Genomic DNA, 23,977 nt, shown 5'->3' with positions numbered 1-23,977 from the left:
TGTGTGTGTGTGTGTGTGTGTGTGTGTGTGTGTGTGTGTGTGTGTGTGTGTGTGTGTGTGTGTGTGTGTGCGTGCGTGTGTGTGTGTGTGCTTTCCCTCTCTCTATCTCTCCCACCTGGGGGAGAAAGAATCTAAAAGCTACAGTGATGGACTTTGTGGTGATCAGGCTGCCTGTAGCTTAGCCTCTACTACATTATTCTATTTCTACGGTTATGGACTTCACTAGGTATACAGTACATGGACTTTGTGCTGATGGGCTGTCTGTAGTCTTTAGGCTACTACAGGGACTCTTGAGGCATTCTAATCGCCAGGGGGAAACCACAACAACAACTATACACTGCTTGTGATTTCACCACATGTATCATGTATCACACGGTTGCCATGGTAACGATAATACTTTTCAGTAGCCTACTGGTACAGCACGCGGTACATGATCGTGCTTTTTCATAGCTTCTAAATCGTCCATTAGTAAGTAGCCTGATGTTTGGTTGAGGAACGGCATGTTTTTGTAATGTGACTCTTTCAACAAATATTTCTTGTCAATGTGGCTCCTGAGTAGTTGGCCAAGGCTGAGTGCCACTGGCCTTGAGTATCCATCCGTTATGCTTATACGTGGTGGTATTAAGGGCTGGTGTGTTTGTATGTGCCTCGACGGGGCAGGGGGTGGTGGACAATCCGTGGGGCTGGTTGTGGTGGGCCGGTCTGGGTTAAAAAGTCCAGGGCCATCTTTTTATTCCCAGTCCGTCCCTGAATGATGTCATCCTGAAATGTCCCCCACCCCCACAAATCCAGACCATGGGTGTGACTGGCTACAACCTGATTGGGTAGAAAGGTGCATTTTTCAACACAGTCTAGTTCAGAACCTACTAGAGCTGTCTATAGGACTGTACACGGGTGAACTGTGCCACATGCACATAGCTGAGGTATTTCAAACATTGGCACTTTTCAACGTTTTGGAACTCCCGACAATTTTGTGATTGTTTGGCTCATGATTGCCGTTTCCCCCCAAAGAATAGTTTTGAAACAGAAAATAGCAGTTCCAAGAGAATCTCAATCAACAGCTCACCTTTAAAATATTGAAAAACACAGTAGGATTATTCAGTTTGAACAAGTTTTTTCTTTTTCTTTTTTTTCTTTTCTTGCAACAACCCAAACTAAGTACAATTTCTCCGATTTTATCTCTTTAGTTCAAATACCTGGTTGCTGGTAGGTTTTTCCAAAGCTGCACTTTGCAAAAAAAAAAAAAAAGTGCTGAAAAAATACAGACATACCCTTCCAGGATGAGAGCTTTTCTTTAGGTTGGGCATCTTGATCCTCAGCAACCCAAGGAAAAGCCCAATCAACCGACGTCAATGATATATGTCTACTAATGCTTATTTTGGCAAATGGTTGTAGAGGTTGGGTGCGTCCTACTGAGTGATTGTAGATGGACACGGGAGATGACGATCGAGAGAGAGTGGACAGTGGATGGATAGAAGTAGAGAGGGTCGTTTTTTCTCTTTCTTTTTTAGAAAAAGGCCAGTTAAAGTCGTTTTGAACGTATGGAGAGAGTATGGGAGTGTCCCTGTCTTCTCAAAGTCTAGTCTGAGCCTCTGGGATGTAGATCTCGATGCTGTCCGCTCGCTCCGAGACCGAGTTCTGCCGGAAGGAGGCCGCCCGCTTGGCCAGCATGAGCCTCCGGCGCGCCTCCTGCCGCTGTCTGTCCGGGAGGTCCAGAGATCTCTCCCGCATCACTAAGCTCTTCTGTCTCGCGGTCTTCTTTGGTACGGGAGCTGGTAGCTTTGAAAGAGAGAGAGAGAGAGAGAGAGAGAGAGAGAGAGAGAGAGAGAGAGAGAGAGAGAGAGAGAGAGAGAGAGAGAGAGAGAGAGAGAGAGAGAGAGGGAGAGAGAGAGAGGGAGAGAGAGAGAGAGAGAGAGAGAGAGAGAGAGAGAGAGAGAGATGATTACACAATGCTGGTTAAATCATTCTAAGATGGCGGTGGAAACTACAGACAGACTATAGACAGTTTCACTGGAATTCTGTTAGGACAGAATGTGTTTCCAGGCAACTATTGCATTAGCAAACATCGCAACAGGAAATAAATGTGGGTCCTTTTAGGATCTAGTTATTGTCTTTGAAACCGTCTATAGAGACTCACTACATCTCAACCTCTACTGCTGCGACCCTCCATGGTGGACATACTATTAGTGGCAGGATGGCCGAGAGGAAGACAGGCTGGTGATGATGAGTAACCAAAAGCTGGTTTAATTCCCGGTACAATAGGGGATGGTATTACAGCTGTGAGCTGGCAACTGGGGGGGGCTATAGTATTACATCTACGGTGCCAAACTATGTGTATCTAGGAGGGATATGAAGAATGACACATTTCAAGCCTGCAACAGATATGGCTCAGAGCGCAATAACAACCCCCCCCTCATGGGACCATGCTGAGCTGAGCCTGAGCCTGAGCTGCCACATCCTCAGATGATGTGATCCTGACACTGGAGACTTCAAGCCAGCGTGGCACGTAGAGAACATATCTAGACGATGAAATAGATTGATGCAGGTGGAGGCTGTGGAGTGAGAGAGAGAGACGGCATTTCTTTTTTTTTTATCCACTTTTTCTCCCATTTTTCAATTTTTTCTCCCATCCCAATTTTCGTATCATCCAATTCAACCCTCCCCTGTCTCGAACGCTGTTTCTTGCCTCCCACAAGCCGGCTGCAATGTGGACTAAGTCATACATAGCACGAGTCCCCTCCGATACTCGAGGTAACAGCAGTCACATCTTTCCACCTGCGCGGCTCGATCTTTCAGCGTCAGGGGTCTGGGCTTTGGAGGGGCCCCGCCCCCGTCGCTTCCTGATTCTACTGCGCAGGCGCACCAACCGACCTGTAGCAGTCGCTGTCCACAACGCCCGATCCCCACCCATCAGTTTCCCTCCCCCTAATACTGCCAATGTGTATTAGTGCGGACGACCAGCTAAACTGAAAGCAATGTGGAGCGCTGGGCTCGAACAGGGAGGCGAACCTGTTCGAGCCCAGTCTCCAGTATTTGTGGTGAGCGCCTTGCCCACTGCACCACATAGCAGCCGAGAGACAGCATTTCTTAAAGGAACACGCCAACTTTTTGGGAAATTTGCTTATTTGCCGTCTACCCTGGAGTTAGACAAGCAGATGCATACCCTTTTCTTCTCTGTGCATGCCTGTTTTTCTAAAAACAACAGGGCTTTTGAGGTGATGATATCACTGCGCCCAGGCAGCAGTGGTTCGGCAAAAAAGAATTCCGAGTATATATATCTGCTTAGAAAACGAAAACGTCTAATTATTATATATTTTCAGTCACAACCTGTTTACAGGAAAGTTTTGGAGTTGTATTTGGAGTGTATTTTGTGACTGTTGGGAACTAGGCTACACTGGCACACCTACTTCCAGTGAATGACGCTAAGCTAGGCTAACCCCTAAGCCTACATAGTATTAAGATTTAGAGGTCCTACAATTTGGAATTCAAAACCCTCCATAATAAAAAAAATTGCTCATCTATCATCACTCAAATCCAAGCTTAAATATATTGTTAAATGAATAGCTTCAATCTCATACAGTTTCATGTTAATTTGTTTAGACTAATTATTAATGTTGTTGTTTTTGTTGTTATTATTATTATTATTATTATTATTATTATTATTATTATTATTATTATTATTATTATTATTATTATTATTACTTTGATTATTATTATTGTTATTATTATTATTATCTTATTATTATCTTAATATTATGAAAAAAAAATTATTTCAATTTACTTTTGTTTTTGTGTTTTTTTAATCTGATGATTTAATGACTTGAGGCCCAGTATAGGCCCATCTGGGTCTCTTGCCTCTACTCAGCACCTTTATATACACTTTCTGTCATGGTCAATGTTTCGATTTTTTACTGTTTTGCTGAAATGGTGCAAAAAAAAAGAATAAAATAGAAAATGCATGCACAGAGAAGAAAGGGGTATGTATCTGCTTGTCTAACTCCAGGGAAGATGGCAAATAAGCAAATTTCCCCAAAAGTTGGCGTGTTCCTTTAACACAATGGACGCCAGACCCGACATAAGTCGGGTTAACTCGCCATCACTTGAGCGCCAAACCCGAGAAAAGTCTGGTTTTGTTCGTTATTTCTTTTATTCGCTATTTCCATTCATAATTCATCCATCCAGCCTGATGTTATCATTGGGAATGGCTCTGAGATAGCAAACGTCCAATACCGCCGTCTAAGGTCTTGCGGCCGCTATTGCACTCCATTTGAAACGATGTGGCTTGGTGTCTGGGCCGAGCTGCGGTGTGCGGGTGGGGTCTAACTACTCGGGCAGGGCAAGCGGTTATAACGGATGCATTGACGAGGGTCAGCCCCCCCTGTTCATGTTCAATGCTGGATTACATTGGAAACACGATCGCAATCAGTACTTGGAATGGCGATCAGATAATTGGAATATTCTTTTTGCAGTACATCATAGACAAGGTAAGGGCTATATGTTATCAATCTTGCGTTGATCCGATAATTCCTTCCTCGCGATCGGAGCATGTGTCTGTAATGTACTGTGTAACGTATTCTATTGGTGACGATCGAAGCATAGAACCCCCCCCCCCCCACCCTTTCATGCATGCATGATGAAACATAATACCGATAATCTAGTGTTGATTTTAGATTGATTATTGATCCAGGTGAGGAATGGCGCGATTTATAGTGAAATGCAGTAAAACGCAGTTTGGAAGAAACTCAATGACAATCGACTATATTATTAGATCCATAGCTATAATATTTAATATAGTTTTACTGCAAACACCGGCATGTATCCCCATTGAACAAAGCGCTGGCACACACGGCCATTTCCTCACAGCGACCTCTGGCGCTGAACCTGTGTTAAGTGTCATGAAGAACCGCTATGTCGATGGAGAAATGGAGTGATTTAAAAAATAATAATAATAATGGACCACCAGGCAAAAAATTACATAAAGTATCATTGTACTGCCAAACACATTGATTTCATCTGCCAGGAAATGTTTATTTACAGTAAATGGACCCGTTTCAATTGAAGGAAATGTTGGGTAGTGACATCATCACTAGGTATTCATTCACCTTCATTCAGGGGGTGTGTCTTGGATGGGAATGTGGTGGGGATTGATGTGTGGGGTGTTTGGGGACTGGCTGTTCTGGGGGTGTTCACATGCCTTCGAGCAACACTGTATTTATTGGACTTATTTTATGCCTATTCTTATGTCTGCACGTTCTACGTTGCACTACTTTTATTGTTTTTTATACCTATTCTTATGTTTTTTATACATAGTTTTTATTCTGTTGACTGTTTGTATGCAGATTTGATCCCTATTTTCATTTTGTGCTACTTGTTGTGGTGGGGCACTTTGGGCTGCGGTCCAGGTAAGGGTGCTATATAGATAGAGTTTTTATTATTTATTATTATTATATTATAAAAAATGTATGCATTGAAATGTCTGTAAGTTTCGACGACATTGAAAATGAGCGTGACCTCAATTGTCCTTTTCGAGAATGAATAAAGGTTTGAATTTAATTCAGAGGAAGACATTTAAAGTCACTATGCTTAGAATTTTTTTTCAACATTCAACGTTGCTTTCAGTTGTATCGCCAATCCATATCACTTGGGGAGGGAATACAACACCAGACTGCTCACTTTTCTTGGTCCTCTAATCCCAAATGTTGCTGGATTTGAGGATCAATAAGAGAGGGCAGGCTTTGAGATATGTCAATTACAGATTCCTCCTTCAACCATGAATGCACAGGAAGCACACTAGAATGCACACTATAATACCCTAAAAAAGGTCAGCAGAGGATCTACTTGTTGAGAAAGCTGAACTCTTTTAATGTTAGTGAGAAGATCCTGAGCACTTTCTATGGTTCTTTTATTGAAATCCTTTTAACTTTTTCTTTTATCTGTTGGTTCAGTGGTCTATCTATTAAAGATAAGAACAGCCTACAGAATATTGTTAGAGTGTGCTGCAAAATAATTAGAGCCAAACAGTGAGACCTATGTTCTCTCTGGGTGGACCAGGTGGTCAAGGAGGGGACAAGCATCAGTAATCAACCTCTCCATGCTCTGTCCCAGCGGTTTTCGCTGTTGCCTTCTGGCCGCCGTTATGACGTTCCGTTGAGTAGGACCAACCGTTAGGCTAAATATTTTGTCCCCTCAGTTATCAGACTTTTAGACATTTTTAGTCATTTCAAGTAGCCTGCACACCTAGTTGTCTGTTTTTACTTTTACTGGACTGTGTATAGCATGGAATATTGTTCTTGCTGTGTTGTCGTTCAGATGTTTTTGTTACTCGTGCAAAGATACAATATGAATTGCACGAATAAAGTTGTCTGAATCTGAATCTGAATAACCTTTGGATATTTTAGTAGCTCAATATATCATTGTCTTCGGATTGTCATCTGGAAACACATAACCGAAGGACTGAAGGATTTAAAGAGAAACGCCACCCAAATGAAGAATTCCAATATGTTATTTCCATGGCCAAGGACAGTTCAATCAAAATGTGTGAATATGAGCTGAAACCAGGGAAGTAAGAATCAAACCTGTGATGACGTCATCAGGTATAAAGTATGGAGCTGTTCCATAGACGATGAATGTGAACTGATTTTGTGGTCCCACTATTTTAGTTTTTATGCCCAAATTAGCTTTATTTCATAGTAGTGTTCTTGGTTCTGAAAGAGAAAATGTACCTGAATACTCTCAGTGTCACCTTTACCATTTTACCCAATTCATTGTCACAGATCTGAGGTTTAGCATTCTAGTTTGTGGATTAGGGAATAGGGAGAGACTTGTTTGTGTTCACTCATATGTTTTGGACTGCGTAAAGGCGCTGATATACTCGAAAACTGACACATACACGCACACGGCTGCAGACACGGCTGTTTATAGTAGATTTTTGGTGTCTGTAAGCATATGTGATCCACACATGCGCACTAGGATCACACTCCAGGCCAGTGATCCACACATAGATATATATCACTAGATGACTCACCCGCGCTGCTGGCCAACGGAGACTGACGTTGCCACATGGCGGCCATCTTGCGTGGGTGAAGCACGCCCACTCATAACATGAATGTCTATAGTGCATGTACTATTGAAATAACCATAGCTTGCAAAATTTTCAACTGTTTGGTTTGTTAAAAACATCAGAGATGTAGTTATCATACTGCATACTTTTTATTTTTTTAATTTTTTTGGATCTTTTTCCCCATCCTCTTTCCTCCGTTTTTCTCCCATCCCAATGTTATAGTCGTTATGCCAATTCCCAATCCCCTTCCTGGTCGCTGCGCACCTAGCCCCTACAGTCGGTCTGGGAGAGTGGAGGCTATCACATGCTTCCTCCGACACATGTGTAGCCAATCAACCGCTTATTTTCACCTGGCAGCGCGGACTCTCACTGAGAGGGTGTAACGTGTGGAAGGATCACACTACCCCCCTTAGATCCACTCCTCGCTGAGCAGGCGCCCCAACCGAACTGTAGGAGTCGCTGTTTACAAGGGCGGCTACGTGGCGTAGTGGGCAAGGCGCTCGCCACGAATGCGGAGACGCTGGGCTCGCCTGTTCGAGCCCAGCGCTCCACATTGTTTTCAGTTTAGCTGGTCGTTCATACTAATACATATTGGCCGTATTAGGGGGTGGGAAACTGATGGGTGGGGATCGGGCGTTGTGGACAGCGACTCCTACAGGTCGGTTGGTGCGCCTGCGCAGTAGAATCAGGAAGTGTCGGGGGCAGCGTGAGCCTCCCACGCGTTACTCCTCGCCACTGAGAGATCGAGCTGCGCAGGTGAAAAGATGTGACTGCTGTTACCTCAAGTACCGGAGGGGACTTGTGCTATGTATGACTTAGTCCACATTGCAGCCGGCTTGTGGGAGGCAAGAAACAGCGTTCGTGACAGGGGAGGGTTGAATTGGATGATACGAAATTGGGATGGGAGAAAATATAGAAAATGGGAGAAAAAGTGGATAAAAATAAAAAGGAGTCGCTGTTTACAACGACCAGGACCCACCCACCGGCTTTCCCACCCTCTAACACTGCCAATTGTGTTAGTACGACGGCCGGCCAAGCCGGAAGCAACGCAGAGAGCTGGGCTCGATACCTGTATCTCCATACTGCATATTAATAATGGACTTTCATATGAAAAGAATTTTTTTTAATAAAAGAAAATCTTCCAAAAATCATAGACACGTTAATAGGGATGGGAATCGAGACGGTTCCTAATTGTCCGATGCCTGGAATCGCGTGACTCCCTTGACTTCCGATTCCCTTATTGATACCACGTGTTTCCGTCCGACGTCACGTATGACGTAACGCCGCACGCAAGTTTGTTTTGGAACGGAGCGATCATGGCTGCAAGAAAAAGACGTTCCAAAGCATGGCTTCACTTTACCAAAGTAGATGAAAACAGCGCAAGTTGCAGCATTTGCAAAATGACCATTTCACATAAGGGGGGAAATACAAGTAACATGCTAAAGCATTTATCAACACGGCATGCCCTTAACGTGCTGGAAGAATGTCGTGTTTTTGATGTCCTGCGGACGAGTGCTGCTGCTGCTGCATTTACCTCCGTTACCGAAGGTACAATGCATTATTATTATAATAACGTTAGCGCCATGCATGCAAACAAAACCTAAATGAAAAACGAATGCTTTCATCATCATCATCACTGTATAAATATTCTCCGATTTCAGATGATGACAATCAGAGTGTATCTAATCTAGTGCGGCCAGTGGTTCTCGCGAACCTCAGGAAACCCCTTTCACTTTGGCACAGCGGGGTAAACTCACGCAAGAAAAAGTGAACGAGTTACACCGGGCTGTCACAACATTTGTGGTGAAAGGTTTGCACCCTTATTCCACGGTAGAAGCATCAGAATTTCGGTAGATGAATTGCTTTCTTAGATGTTACTTGTTATGTCATGTCAGCCTCCGTGTGTGTGTGTGTATCTGTGGCTGTTTGCCTACGTTTTTGAGACAACAAGTCAATTGTGAATATGTTCGGGTGATGCTGTAGCACACACGCTGTGAGGCCTGAGTTGATCCGTGAAGAGTTTCTAATTTAATTTAATTTAGGCAGGCAACTCATGTGTTAGTTGTTTTTACTTTTAACGTTTATTTATACAGGTAGGCAGGGACGTGCACAGGACTTTAGAGGGGCAGGTGCTCAAAGGCTGAAAAGGGCACTACACTTGTGTGTATATATTAACCGAGCGCGCGTAGCGCGCGAGCGCCATTTTTAAGGGGCCCCCTTTTTATGCTTTTTGGGGGGTTATGGTGATCAAATATTGAATATTGAACTATAATAATCAGTGCAGGAGCTCACTTATCCTTGAAAGACGCTTTTATCACTGACTTAAAAGGCCCATACATCTCCATAAATGTTCAGGGGGGAGGGAATAAGTGCTTACCCTACAGACCCCAAGAAGTGCTGTATATTCTGTATTGTTTAATATAAATGCATTTTTTATTCCAATCCCGATTTGTATTTGAGATTCCCAAATCCCATCGGACTTGACTTCTTCGTGTCCCTCAATGAGTGAAATACCAGCATTCAACAGCGGTTTCTATCATCATCATCATCACCACCCACGCTATGCATAAAATATATAGGTCCGCGGAGAGGCACGCTGAGGAGGCCGTGCAAACTGCAATGGAATATGGGGCATCTCTCTCTCTTTACCTAATATTTTGATTATATCCTGAAATTTTTCAGTTGGAAGGGCAGTCCATTTGCTTAAGGATAAAAAAAAAAAAAATTATTTAATTTTTTTTCAAAAAGGGCACTTTTTTGATGAGGCTCAAAAAGGCAGGTGCTCAGGCACCCCTTGGCCTCTATGTGTGCACGTGCCTGCAGGTAGGTAAGTTATTGATAACGAATTCTCTTTTGCAACAACGACCTGTTCAATAGATTCAATTAGTTTAAGAGAATCTCAAAAACAAATTATTTTATTTACAGTAAGTGTGTAGTTAAAAAAAAGTACAGTTTTTGTATTTTTCTGACATGGGGGGCTCAACAATAAAAGGACAATCAGAAATGTCAAGTTGCATGTTGTTATTCTACCAGCTTAGTTCTGTTGCATTCCCACAATGTTCTGTAGGGAGATGACAAAGGCTCTCAACCCCAAATATAACCCCCCATCCAGAGAGAGTTTAACCAACCGCCTGATCCCTGCATGGTATAACGTTGAGAAGGGCAATTTGATTTTGGAGCTAAAGGATGTAACGAAGACAGCCATCACGGCTGATGGATGGACAAGCTTTTTTCACAGTAACACTGCATTACATCAAGGAAGGCAAGATAAAGGAGAAGGTCCTCAAAACAAAAGCGGTGTACCAAGCACAGACAGGGACAGTTGTTTATTTATAGATTATTTAAGAAATAAAAGTAAGTTACACTAATAAACCTGTATGTACTTTTTTTTTTCACCCAACACAAGTTACCAGGTATCGATAAGGGAATCGATAAAGAATCGTATTGATAAGCAGTATCGATAATGGAATCGTATCGATACAATCCTATCAATTCCCATCCCTACACGTTAATAACGTTTGTAATAAACAAAACCGTTTGTAAATCTGTCAAGGTTTCAGCGAGTTAATAGTATTTTTGTTTGTGCAGATCATCACCTTAAAGCAGTAGTCCAATGGCGATCAGGTGGCGTAGCGGAGATTGCGCTCATCACCAATGCAAGAGGCTGCGGTCTCGACTCCCAGAGTCAGCATTGCTTGAGACTTGGGCTAATCGCTATACTAACCCGTTTGGCTGGGTTAGGGGGAGGGCAAGTCATGGGTGGGAATCTGGCGTTGTGGACAGCGACGCCTACAGGTCAGGTCTGGGCGCTTGCTCAGCGGAGGCAGGACTTGATGAAGGCAGCGTGACCTCCCACGCGTTACACTTCACCAATGAGAGTCCTCGCTGCCAGGTGAAAAAAGAGTCACTGCCTGTCGCCGCGCGTGTCGGAGGAAGCGTGCGGATGACTTCAGGGTTCCCTTGTACCGACCAGTAGGAGAACATGCGCACAACAACTAGGTAGGGGAGGGGGGGAATTGGCACAACGACTAAAATTGGGATGGGGAGAAAACAGAGAAAAATCGGAGAAAGAGAGGATAAAAAAAGAAGCAAAAAAAAAGAGCAGTAGTCCATTCAAGCAAGATGGCCACTGGTGAACTACACGGGAGACTCCGCCTTGAGCCATCTAGTGTTTATATCTATGGATCCACACATAGGCTCACAGTCCGTGCACATGCGCAGTTGGCATATCCACATGGTATCCATGGGGGTATCCGTGCGGTCACAAAATCCGTGCGGACTTCCGCACTGACGAGAGCAGTGACAAAATGTACAAGATTTATGTCACGCATATCCACGCGCACCCGCAGACGCGGAAACTATCATTAGGCCTTTAGACTGTAGGAATAACATGTATGCATTATTAAATTGAAGTTCCCCTTTAAGTGGCAACAGTGCATTAGTACCCTGAAAACAAAAAACTAAACAAAACACATTTTTCCTCCAACAATCTCTCTTCATCACATCTATGCAGACACCACAATAGACTCTACTTAGAACTGGACACATTCACCCGTCACACGTCAGCTTTAATTAAGACACAATGCCCTTTCTCTGAACACAAATGTAATGCTTCACTGAGTGTTTTGAAACAAATTATTTTTCCTCCATCCTCCTGGCAAGGTATAATCTATTCTGACAAAGCTTGTGCACGGGAAGTCGACATTTCAAGGGCGATGTCCGTTTCCTATAATGCTACAGTGAATTATCACCGGTAGGAATCCATTAGCTCAGTGTTTAAACAACCCTCTCCTGTTATTGGAGAACACTGGTGGATGACATCACAAACGACACATGGCTAATAATTGACCTAATAAAGTTGGTTGATTGAAACTGTGAAATGAGCAGCATGAATTATGTAGTGTCTCAGTGGTATGAAATGTGAAGACATTTGTAATTTTTTTGTAATTACTGTGCAAGTGTGGTGACAGAGTCCTCTCACCGCAAATACATCTCCATCTTCACCAGTAACTCAATCTTATACAGAGTTCTAAAATCTAACTTCTGACTTAAAGAATCAGCCAGTGTAGTAGTGAGGCAATCTTAACTTAACTTGAACTTGATTGTGAGGCAATCTCACTTAACCTGTTAATCTGTAGACTGTTTTCGCCTAAAGGTACATGCCTAAGTAAATGGAAGATTGCTCCACTTCTGCAAGGTCGGTTTGCATGTTCTTGGTTAGCAACATATAGGGACCTGTGGGTATGTATTTCCAGTGTCAGAAATATTGTGTCTGTTACTAGGCTGAGTAAATTGTAATGAATAAATTAATTATGATTAATTATGATTTATGATTTTGATGATGATGATCAAAAATTGAAAAAAAAATCTGAAAAATGCTCACTGAGCTCATTCACCACCTTATTGAGATCATGTGTACAAAAAATCTAAGCAAATGAACCACGGGAAGATGATTAAACAGAAGGATTTGTATTAAGTTGAACTTGATTGTGAGGCAATCTCACTTAACTTGAAGTTGTGATAGGAGGAACAAGAAAAGAGGGCGAGGTTGGAGATCAACTGTACTGAAACAAGTTAAACTATATTTACACTCAATACAAGATTTGTATTATTATTATTATTATTATTATTATTATTATTATTATTATTATTATTATTATTATTATTATTATTATTATTATTATTATTTACAGCTGAAAATGATCACATTATTATTATTTACAGTGCGTCCTGCCTGTGTGCTCCGTAACGGATGTTTATTCACGCTGACATCACCCACCTTCTTCTCTGGGCTGTCGACGGGCCTCCAGTCGTTGTTCTTGATCTGCTGTAGCTGGTCAAACTTCAGGGTGACGTCATCGACGGAGAGCTGCAGCAGGTCCCAGAACCCGGCCAGGTCCTGAGAGGTGGGCCGCGGCATGGCGCTGGGGTCCTGGGAGAGACGGCACAGAGGCGGCCGGCTCAGTGCCCGAGTTACACATCATTATGGAGAGCAATGATACAGCTAATGAACATTTACAATTACAACACACGGAACACACACACACACACACACACACACACACACACACACACACACACACACACACACACACACACACACACACACACACACACACACACACACACACACACACACACTCGCACTCATTTATATGACAGGTTTCCTAATAACCCTGCTTATTGCACCTCACCATAAATCCACTAGAGGGCCTGATCATAACTCATCAGAAGTGCATCAATAAACTTTGAAATGAGCAACATCAAAAAGAAAATTGTACAATCCATTATAATATATATATATATTGCATATATGTAATATATATAATATATATATATATATAAATATATATATAACTATAATGCATTGCTACCCCATCCTAATTTCGTCAGTTATTGCTCATTTCGGTGCAGAGCTCATGAGGTTTAAGCGTTCTCCTTCTCTCCTTCTGAAGACCGCAGTGAAGGAGAGCTCCAGCGTTGCAGCCAGTGACCCTGCTGAGATCTGTGGGAGGTCTTTACGAGGCTCCATCCTAATACTGGAACGTGAGGTATGGCCTGTTGTGTGGCGCTTTGTTTATGGTCGCACCTCCGAGTCGGGAGGTAATATCTAACATATGGGTCCCCCTTTCTGCATGGCTTTCCCCACTTTATTGGACGACTGGAGGGCAAAGCAATAACACAGACCTGCGGGGGAGTTTCAGACTGCAGGGTGTAGAGAGACCTGCATATAAAGTCTGGTAAAGGTAGCACAGAGGTCGCCTCTTAAGTGGTCTGCACACGGAGGGCGACCGACGTCGCCTGGCGATGCGATCGCCTGTTGCTCAAAGACAATCGCTTGCCCCTCCACACCAGGGGCGACCGTCGCTCTGTCTAGCTGGGGGTGTGGTTATTTGCTTCCCCCCGGGAGATATAGGAGGGCGGACCCGTTATGTTGTTGTGAAGCGAGCGTATTTAATAGCAGGTAGCTGTGTTGTGCGTTACGAGGGAGTATTAACCTGTAAAACCCATATTGAGCTGGAATTAAACCACCATATACGAATACAACCTCTCCTCATTCTTCCTGACATTACTGCATGCCTGATCGCTACGATACGTTCATTACCACCGATTGGACAAGTATTGTTATGCAGCTGCTGAAAGAGAATGTTTTTTTCACGGAAGACGCAAACTGTTTTGTTCTCAACCATAATTTTCTTTGGACAATAAACCTTACAAACTACATCAGCTGCAGCCTGGACATTAAACTCTATCAACATCCACAACTTCTTTTGTTACCCGAGTATTAAAACACTAGTAGGTGCATCGTGGCGCATTGTTAATTTATTAGTTAATGACAAGCGGCCACTATAGCTTCTCAAACTAACGTTATTTATTTAAATTGTTCCCGTTAATAATAATGAACATAAGTAGCATGGTAATAATACGTAGGTTATTGATCAATGAATGTATTGATACATTAAAGGTGTACAAATGATACACCAGTAGAACTTCTGCAATACTTCTACTGTAGAAGTCATGTTATTTCCTCATTGTCCGTGTGCCGTCGCCTCAAAAAATAGGATTGAGGCGATATTTAGCGAGGCGACAGAAATAGCTTGCCGACCGTCGCTTCAAAATCCCCTGCCGTGTGTGTTCTCTCATTCATAACAATGGAGGCGATACAATTCTGTCGGTCGGCTTGCTAAAAAAATCGGTCGCCTGGCTAAAATCGCTCGCCGTGTGGGGACCCCTTTAGAGTTATGGTAGAGTAACACCTGGGGTACCTGTGGGGAATAGGCTTGCACTGCCCAACAGTGTTGCCTAGGAGAAGTCCATAGTGAGTTTTCACTCTGTGTTATCAGAAGAACTATTGTAGCTTACGCTTACTTAAGTTCTGCTTGGTTCTGGGAAACATAAGATTTAAAGGGGTACCTCCCCAAAAAACAAGGCCGATTTATTTTGCACATAATCTCACAAACACACGCACGCACGCACGCACGCACGCACGCACACACACACACACACACACACACACACACACACACACACACACACACACACACACACACACACACACACACACACACACACACACACACACACACACACACACACACACACACACACACACACACACACACACACACACACACACACACACACACACAGCTCATTTGTCTTCTGAGCCCGAGGTCTGACACAACAACGTAGAAAGAGGTGGAGGTGGTCTGGCGGTAGACAACATAGATTATATGCTACAAAGATGGCATAGAAGCATGACATCAGAGGCGGTCTGTTTCAGGAGACACCAGTGTATTGAATTATGCAAAAGGAATGGACGATATCTGTCATGTACTGCAGTGATGCAGATACTGTAGGTGTTATAGTCATTTGAACAGCGCCCCTCAGACACTGTTCGCAAGATTTGGTGCCAAGATATGATTGAAATATCAATATAGGCCTACAGTATAACTGGGAGCACTTTAAAGGAACACACTTTATTATTGTGGGACATGCGCTTACCGTCTTCTCCAGAGTCAGACAAGAAGATAGATACCAAATTCCTCTCTGTGCCTTCAGTAGAAAGCTATCTGGCTACAAGCTAGCGGCACGGTGGCACAGTGGTTAGCACTGTTGCCTCACAGCAAGAAGGTCCTGGGTTCGAACCCCAGGAGCGGGCCTTTCTGTGTGGAGTTTACATGTTCTCCTCTGGGTACTCCAGTTTCCTCCCACACCATAAAGACATGCATGGTAGGCAGGGACTACAGATGGAAACTAGCTAATTAGCAAAAATCTGGCACATTTACATTGATGTGGAAACTGAAGATGTTTATTTACACTTTCTGGGGCATTCACGTATACACGTTATTGGGCGCCAGCGTATATATACGTTTTTGAATCGTTTTTCCTTCCCTATTCAATGTCATGGACCTGTATGTTGCCATTAAAAGGCATACTGGGACTCTGAAGGTGCAGTACCGGCCAGATCCTGCTAGTAGGCAGTATCGAGAGTGCAGTAAACCCTGTTCCAGACCGGGTGCTACACTCAAATGTCTCCGGGCGCTCTTTTCTAGTAATAGGAAACCTAGGGCTTCACTTGATCGCATTGAATCGTTTTCGGGACCCCCGATCCATATGTTGTGGTGGGTTATGTCGTGGACCAGATGGGCATAGGATGGACCAGATGGCGATTAAATAATTGGAATATTATTTTTGGAATACCACCGACCACAGGTAAGGACAATCTGACGTCAATTTCAGCTTGATCGTGCATGGTTTTCATACCCATCCCCCTGATCGGCGTGTGTTGTGGTAATAACGAATGCCGTTATTGGCAATCAATTAATCAGAAACGACCCCCCCCCCCTTTCATGCATTCATGATGAAACATAATACCTATCATATGCATTTGATTTGAAAATAATAGCGTGTCCAGGGATGAAACGCCAATGGTTTTAGTATAATTCACGTTGCGCCCTATAGCCAGCCTCCCAGGAATTAGCCCGGATCATTCCGAAATTATACTCATATTCACCACGGGATAACGCGTGAACGTATTCATTCATTCAATTTATTCTTTTTTGCATCTTGAACAGAAGATAGTTACTGTCAAATGACCATGGTATTGTATCCATAGCTATAATATAAAATATAGATTTAGCTCTACAAACAACGTGACGCACAGTGAAACTATGTAATGAAAACCTGGCCGTGCTATCTAGATGGGGAAATCGAATGGCCCCGAATGTGTTAATGTGCACTGTCCCTGGGTAAAAAATAAATAAACAAAAACAAAAAACGTAAAACAAATGAATGGAAGTGGATGGACCAGCTAGCCTAGTTGTTGGCCAAAAACACCTCTCCCCTCTCCCGGAGTTTTAAACTAGGCTAGTGTCCATATCCGCTTCCATTCATTTGTGCTAAGCTAGGCTAGCTTGCAGACGGATAGCCTTCTACTGAATGCACACAGAGGAAATTGGTATCCCTACCCTCCTTCAAAACCGCCCTCAAAGAGCACCTACGGGAGGCTGCAATTCTAAATGTCCAGAATTTTCTATTTTCTAGCTGTTTTTGACTGATAAAATGTTACCTTAAATGCAAGCATGCAATATTGTTCCCGCTGGCCACGATGATTGAAATGCTTCTCGTCGAGGCGGCTCACTGCTGTTATCTGTGTTATTACTTTGAGAGTCACATTGAATGCATTTGTAACAAAGTATGACAATCAATCAGTTTTCCACCGATCATAGTGTGAGATTGACGAGAAAGTCTGCAAAGAGGCTGAAGCGAAAGGGGATCCTATGAGTTACATGCCTAGTACTGAACAATCCGACAGTGGACAAATTGTAGGGATGAGTGAAAGAAGAGGTACAGTATTGTCCTCCAGTGACCATCTCTTTGTAAGTGACCACTGACCACTGTGTCTGACCAACCTGTGTCTGAACACTGTGTCTGATCACTGACCACTGTGTCTGACCAACCAAACCTCCAAGCTGAGATTGTCATCCTAGTCATCTAAATTACTCGGGGACAACAGGACTGTGGCGTTTATCATGGAATGTCATGTGAGCCTACTTGAGATATTACTCGTGGAGTGGTACTGTAGGTTGGTTCTTGAGGCCACCCGGTAATCGAAGGGTTGCTGGTTTGATTCCCAGGTACTAACCAATGCCAATATTATTTCCACAGAGCACTTAACCCCTGTGTATATATATGTACCAACCTGCTCCAAGGACAGGTAATGAAAGGCTCACATTTAAAGGAACACTCCAACATTTTGGGAAATTAGCTTATTTGCCATCTACCCTGGAGTTAGACAAGATGCATACCTTTTTGTTCTCTGTGCATGCAGTAGGAGTAGGAAGACGTTGGGAACTAGGCTAATGGAGGAACCTACTTCCAGTGACTGACGCTAAGCTAGGCTAACGGTGCGCATCTTCCTACTCCTACTGCATGCACAGAGAAGAAAAAAGGTATGTATCTTCTTGTCTAACTCCAGGGTAGATGGCAAATAAGCTAATTTCCCAAAATGTTGGACTTTTCCTTTAAGGTAAATACTGTGATACAACACAAAGAGCGATAACCCATCCACAGGACACTAACCCGTCCACAGGACACTATCCCTAACCCATCCACAGGTCACTAACGCTAACCCATCCACAGGACACTAACCCATCCACAGGTCACTAACACTAACCTGTCCACAGGACACTAACCCTAACCCATCCACAGCACACTAACCCTAACCCATTGTCGAGGAGCCTCAGGATTCGAGAATCCCAACCTTCCCTGTTAGGGTAAAATGGATCTCGCCTCTAGATCTATACCTAACCAAAGAGGCAATGGGTAAGAGAGCATATCCTACAGGTATAATCCCCATAAGTCCCACAGGTACAGTTCCCTGTGGCCTGGACACTAAGAGGATGAGGTACCGGGAGGAACCGGCGGAGGGAGGTGTGGGGGCGCAGCGCCGTCCAAACCAAAGCCCCCCTCAGCCGGGGACACTAGATTGGTACAGAAGCATCGATAGCCCGGAATCCCCAGGGTCCCAGATGGACTGGCACGAGACCTACATCAACTCCAAATCCCTGGAGGAACAATTAGAGGTTAGTGAAACTAGGTACCAGAAGACCAAGACCCGAGTGAACTGGCGGGACCCGCAGAAGGCCTCACCGAAAGGAAGGAGGCACCAGCCGTCCGAGTCATCAGGCAGCACGCCAGAGAGGGAACGTCACCTTGCTGACCCCAGGAGACAGCCAGGGGCTAGAGGAGCCATAGAGAGGGACGACTACTCCCCCCCCCTGCCAGCCTACGCCCTGCCACCAGCTCCTAACAATAGCCCTGCTGAAGGAGGGCTAATAGAGGATCCAGAGATGGGGGAAGTGGTGAAGGATGGGAGTGGTCTAGGAGGTGACCTATCCCTCTCCAAACCAGCAACAAGGCCCACCGTCCTAGTCACACCAGCAACAAAGCCCACGTCCTAGCCCCCCCACTCCCCGAGAGGAAATGGGATGCGGTTTTGGGATGGTATAAAACAGTCCCTACACCCCTCTGCGCTGAACCACCCGAGGAGACGGCACTGGAGTGCATGATAAGGGAGATGGCAGAAGGGTTAACAGAGATGGAGAGGGTCCAAGGAGAAGCAGTGGTGGAGTGGATCAGAACGATCCCAGCACCACCCCCAGCACCACCAGTCCTTGAAATACCAGGGATGGATGAGCCGCTGGAGATATTCCTAGCCAGCTATGAAGCGATGATGGGAGATGGTCTCCCAGATCTAGCAGATAGCCCAGACATACTGGAAATACATGCCCCTGACCACAACGACGATAATTGGGAGAACTGGTACTGAGAGATACAAGGGGCCAAGAAGAAACTGCAAAATACGAAGCAACCTCCAGGGGGCGACAACGAGTGATTATAACCGCAAATTAATTATAACCAATCATGTATGACTGATTAAAGAAATTTATTATTATTCAGCATACAATGTAAAGATGATTATAATGTTTTGAAATCAGTATACGATGTCTTGCAATCAGTATAACAGAAACATGATTTATGATTACAGAACTGTATCGTTTATACCAGTGATACTGTATTTTTGAGATGAGACATGAGAACTGGGTATGTAGTGACTCAGAACGGAGCTGTGAATAGGGGAAGTCATGACCCTGTATGGGGAAGACGAACTGTAGTAACCTCGACAGAGGATAGGAGGTCTGAGTGAGAGGCTGGCAAAGAAAGGGTTACACTGAGCAAAGGGGATGGACCACAGAGGACAGAAACGCGAGCCCATATAAAAAGGGCAGTTGTACAGAGAACAAGCAGAGCGCTGAGGACGGCTCTCAAGGTAAGACTAACCTTTTGATTCAAACCAGATGAGGATCCAGAGGAGCCAATTCTTTGCAATTGTCCGGAGATTTTCGAAGGGATTCAAATCCAGCAGTGACCTAAGACCTAAGTGAGTATACCAGGCTCCATCTGGTCAAAGGGAGCTGTAAATCACAGTTGAATGTGTCGCTAGCTCTCTCGCTCTGGGTTTGATTGAAACCGAGGAGCGTTAGCGCTGGAACATATTCCAGATTTAAGAGTCCCTCGGAAGTCTCCGGCTGTTGTGCGAACGGCAGATTAGACCTCTGGTCCATCGCTCTCCCTGCTCAAACCCAAGATAAATATCGCACGGTGCGGGTTCCTTGTACTGGGAGCTGGCCCCGTGGTAGAGAATTTATCCGAGCAGGACCAAAGCAGAGGTAAGGGGAAGATGGATCACTTCTTTCAAACTCTCTAGCTTGGGACCTCCAGAATTACTACATTCTCAGTTCAGGGAAGCTCACTGTTACATTATAACTAAAATTTTCGATTTATCTTTTTATTTTGATTCTTTATTCTACCATGTCTTAGAGTCCTAGACTCATTGAATGTTTTTCTACTTTGATTCGAGTTCTATTCTCTTATCGACCTGAACTGTGGCTTTTTACCCATCTATGCAAACAAAATAAAAGCTTGAATAAAATAAAATCTTTGCTTTTATAATAATAAAAATAATTGAAATAAAAAGAGACTTTGTGGAACTCCACTCTTTTTACCCATTGAAGGGGGTTCTTGCTGGTGAAGTAATTGTGTAAGGTATAGCGTGCATGAAGACAGGTTCTCAAAGGTTACTCTTAAACAAGTGAACATTTCCCCGACCGCATAAGTATACATGTGGTCACTACCTTTCCGACACCCACACCATCATAATCAATCATAAGCAGAGAGCTGTCGTTTAATTCTGGTGTCCTCTGGGACCTCTCAATCCACTGGCTATTTATCGAGAGACGCCGAGGGTGCAAAGGGGAAAGACCAGGAGACGGAGACAGTGAGAAGTCGGACGAATCTCTGCGCCCAGCAGCTTAGACACACCGGGAAGAGCTGGTAGGTAGTAAGACCCCCAGCTTCCCGGCGCGGACCCTTTAAACAGAGAGCTGTTCAGTAGTCTTGTACAAGGCTTAATAACTGGGATTGAACACCATCCACAGGACACTAACCCATCCACAGGACACTAACCCTTACCCATCCACAGGACACTAACCCATCCATAGGTCACTAACCCTAACCCATCCACAGGTCACTAACCCCAACCCATCCACAGGTCACTAACCCTTACCCATCCACAGGACACTAACCCATCCACAGGTCACTAACCCTAACCCATCCACAGGTCACTAACCCCAACCCATCCACAGGTCACTAACCCTAACCCATCCACAGGTCACTAACCCTTACCCATCCACAGGACACTAACCCATCCACAGGTCACTAACCCTAACCCATCCACAGGTCACTAACCCCAACCCATCCACAGGTCACTAACCCTAACCCATCCACAGGATACTAACCCCAACCCATCCACAGGTCACTAACCCCAACCCATCCACAGGTCACTAACCCTAACCCATCCACAGGTCACTAACCCATCCACAGGACACTAACCCTAACCCATCCACAGGTCACTAACCCTTCCACAGGACACTAACGTTTAATTCTGGTGTCCTCGGGGACCTCTCGATCCACTGGCTATTTATCGAGAGACGCCGAGGGTGCAAAGGGGAAAGACCAGGAGACGGAGACAGTGAGAAGTCGGACGAATCTCTGCGCCCAGCAGCTTAGACACACCGGGAAGAGCTGGTAGGTAGTAAGACCCCCAGCTTCCCGGCGCGGACCCTTTAAACGGAGAGCTGTTCAGTAGTCTTGTACAAGGCTTAATAACTGGGATTGAACACCATCCACAGGACACTAACCCTAACCCATCCACAGGACACTAACCCATCCACAGGACACTAACCCATCCACAGGTCACTAACCCATCCACAGGACACTAACCCATCCACAGGTCACTAACCCATCCACAGGTCACTAACCCATCCACAGGACACTAACCCATCCACAGGACACTAACCCATCCACAGGTCACTAACCCATCCACAGGTCACTAACCCATCCACAGGACACTAACCCATCCACAGGTCACTAACCCATCCACAGGTCACTAACCCTAACCCTTCCACAGGTCACTAACCCTAACCCATCCACAGGACACTAACCCATCCACAGGGCACTAACCCTAACCCATCCACAGGACACTAACCCCAACCCATCCACAGGACACTAACCCTAACCCATCCACAGGACACTAACCCTAACCCATCCACAGGTCACTAACCCTAACCCATCCACAGGACACTAACCCATCCACAGGGCACTAACCCTAACCCATCCACAGGACACTAACACTAACCCATCCACAGGACACTAACCCATCCACAGGACACTAACCCCAACCCATCCACAGGACACTAACCCCAACCCATCCACAGGACACTAACCCCAACCCATCCACAGGACACTAACACTAACCCATCCACAGGACACTAACCCCAACCCATCCACAGGTCACTAACACTAACCCATCCACAGGTCACTAACCCTAACCCATCCACAGGTCACTAACACTAACCCATCCACAGGACACTAACCCCAACCCATCCACAGGTCACTAACACTAACCCATCCACAGGACACTAACCCCAACCCATCCACAGGTCACTAACACTAACCCATCCACAGGTCACTAACCCTAACCCATCCACAGGTCACTAACACTAACCCATCCACAGGACACTAACCCATCCACAGGTCACTAACCCTAACCCATCCACAGGTCACTAACACTAACCCATCCACAGGACACTAACCCTAACCCATCCACAGGTCACTAACCCCAACCCATCCACAGGTCACTAACCCATCCACAGGACACTAACCCGTCCACAGGACACTATCCCTAACCCATCCACAGGTCACTAACGCTAACCCATCCACAGGACACTAACCCATCCACAGGTTACTAACACTAACCTGTCCACAGGACACTAACCCTAACCCATCCACAGGACACTAACCCTAACCCATTGTCGAGGAGCCTCAGGATTCGAGAATCCCAACCTTCCCTGTTAGGGTAAAATGGATCTCGCCTCTAGATCTATACCCAACCAAAGAGGCAATGGGTAAGAGAGCATATCCTACAGGTATAATCCCCATAAGTCCCACAGGTACAGTTCCCTGTGGCCTGGACACTAAGAGAATGAGGTACCGGGAGGAACCGGCGGAGGGAGGTGTGGGGGCGCAGCGCCGTCCAAACCAAAGCCCCCCTCAGCCGGGGACACTAGATTGGTACAGAAGCATCGATAGCCCGGAATCCCCAGGGTCCCAGATGGACTGGCACGAGACCTACATCAACTCCAAATCCTTGGAGGAACAACAAGAGGTTAGTGAAACTAGGTACCAGAAGACCAAGACCCGAGTGAACTGGCGGGACCCGCAGAAGGCCTCACCGAAAGGAAGGAGGCACCAGCCGTCCGAGTCATCAGGCAGCATGCCAGAGAGGGAACGTCACCTTGCTGACCCCAGGAGACAGCCAGGGGCTAGAGGAGCCATAGAGAGGGACGACTACTCCCCCCCCCTGCCAGCCTACGCCCTGCCACCAGCTCCTAACAATAGCCCTGCTGAAGGAGGGCTAATAGAGGATCCAGAGATGGGGGAAGTGGTGAAGGATGGGAGTGGTCTAGGAGGTGACCTATCCCTCTCCAAACCAGCAACAAGGCCCACGTCCTAGTCACACCAGCAACAAAGCCCACGTCCTAGCCCCCCCACTCCCCGAGAGGAAATGGGATGCGGTTTTGGGATGGTATAAAACAGTCCCTACACCCCTCTGCGCTGAACCACCCGAGGAGACGGCACTGGAGTGCATGATAAGGGAGATGGCAGACGGGTTAACAGAGATGGAGAGGGTCCAAGGAGAAGCAGTGGTGGAGTGGATCAGAACGATCCCAGCACCACCCCCAGCACCACCAGTCCTTGAAATACCAGGGATGGATGAGCCGCTGGAGATAT

General features: G+C 45.2%; 1 protein-coding gene across 1 annotated transcript in view; it reads right to left on the bottom strand.

Moving 5' to 3' along the window:
* Positions 1–1,572: 1,572 nt before the first annotated feature.
* The window catches only part of dlgap2a (discs, large homolog-associated protein 2a), a gene marked incomplete at both ends in the record, with an annotated part of 410,496 nt that continues 388,091 nt past the window's right edge, over positions 1,573–23,977 (bottom strand). The window contains 2 exon segments of the mRNA XM_084311128.1: positions 1,573–1,779; positions 12,840–12,992. Coding sequence (XP_084167254.1) covers positions 1,573–1,779; positions 12,840–12,992 — 360 coding nt within the window.

The sequence above is a fragment of the Notolepis coatsorum genome, assembly GCF_963971535.1.
Source record: "Notolepis coatsorum genome assembly, chromosome: 3".
Classification (NCBI taxonomy): Eukaryota; Metazoa; Chordata; class Actinopteri; order Aulopiformes; family Paralepididae; genus Notolepis; species Notolepis coatsorum.
The sequence above is the reverse complement of the archived record's forward strand: the minus strand, read 5'-3'. Positions and strand labels throughout refer to the sequence as shown.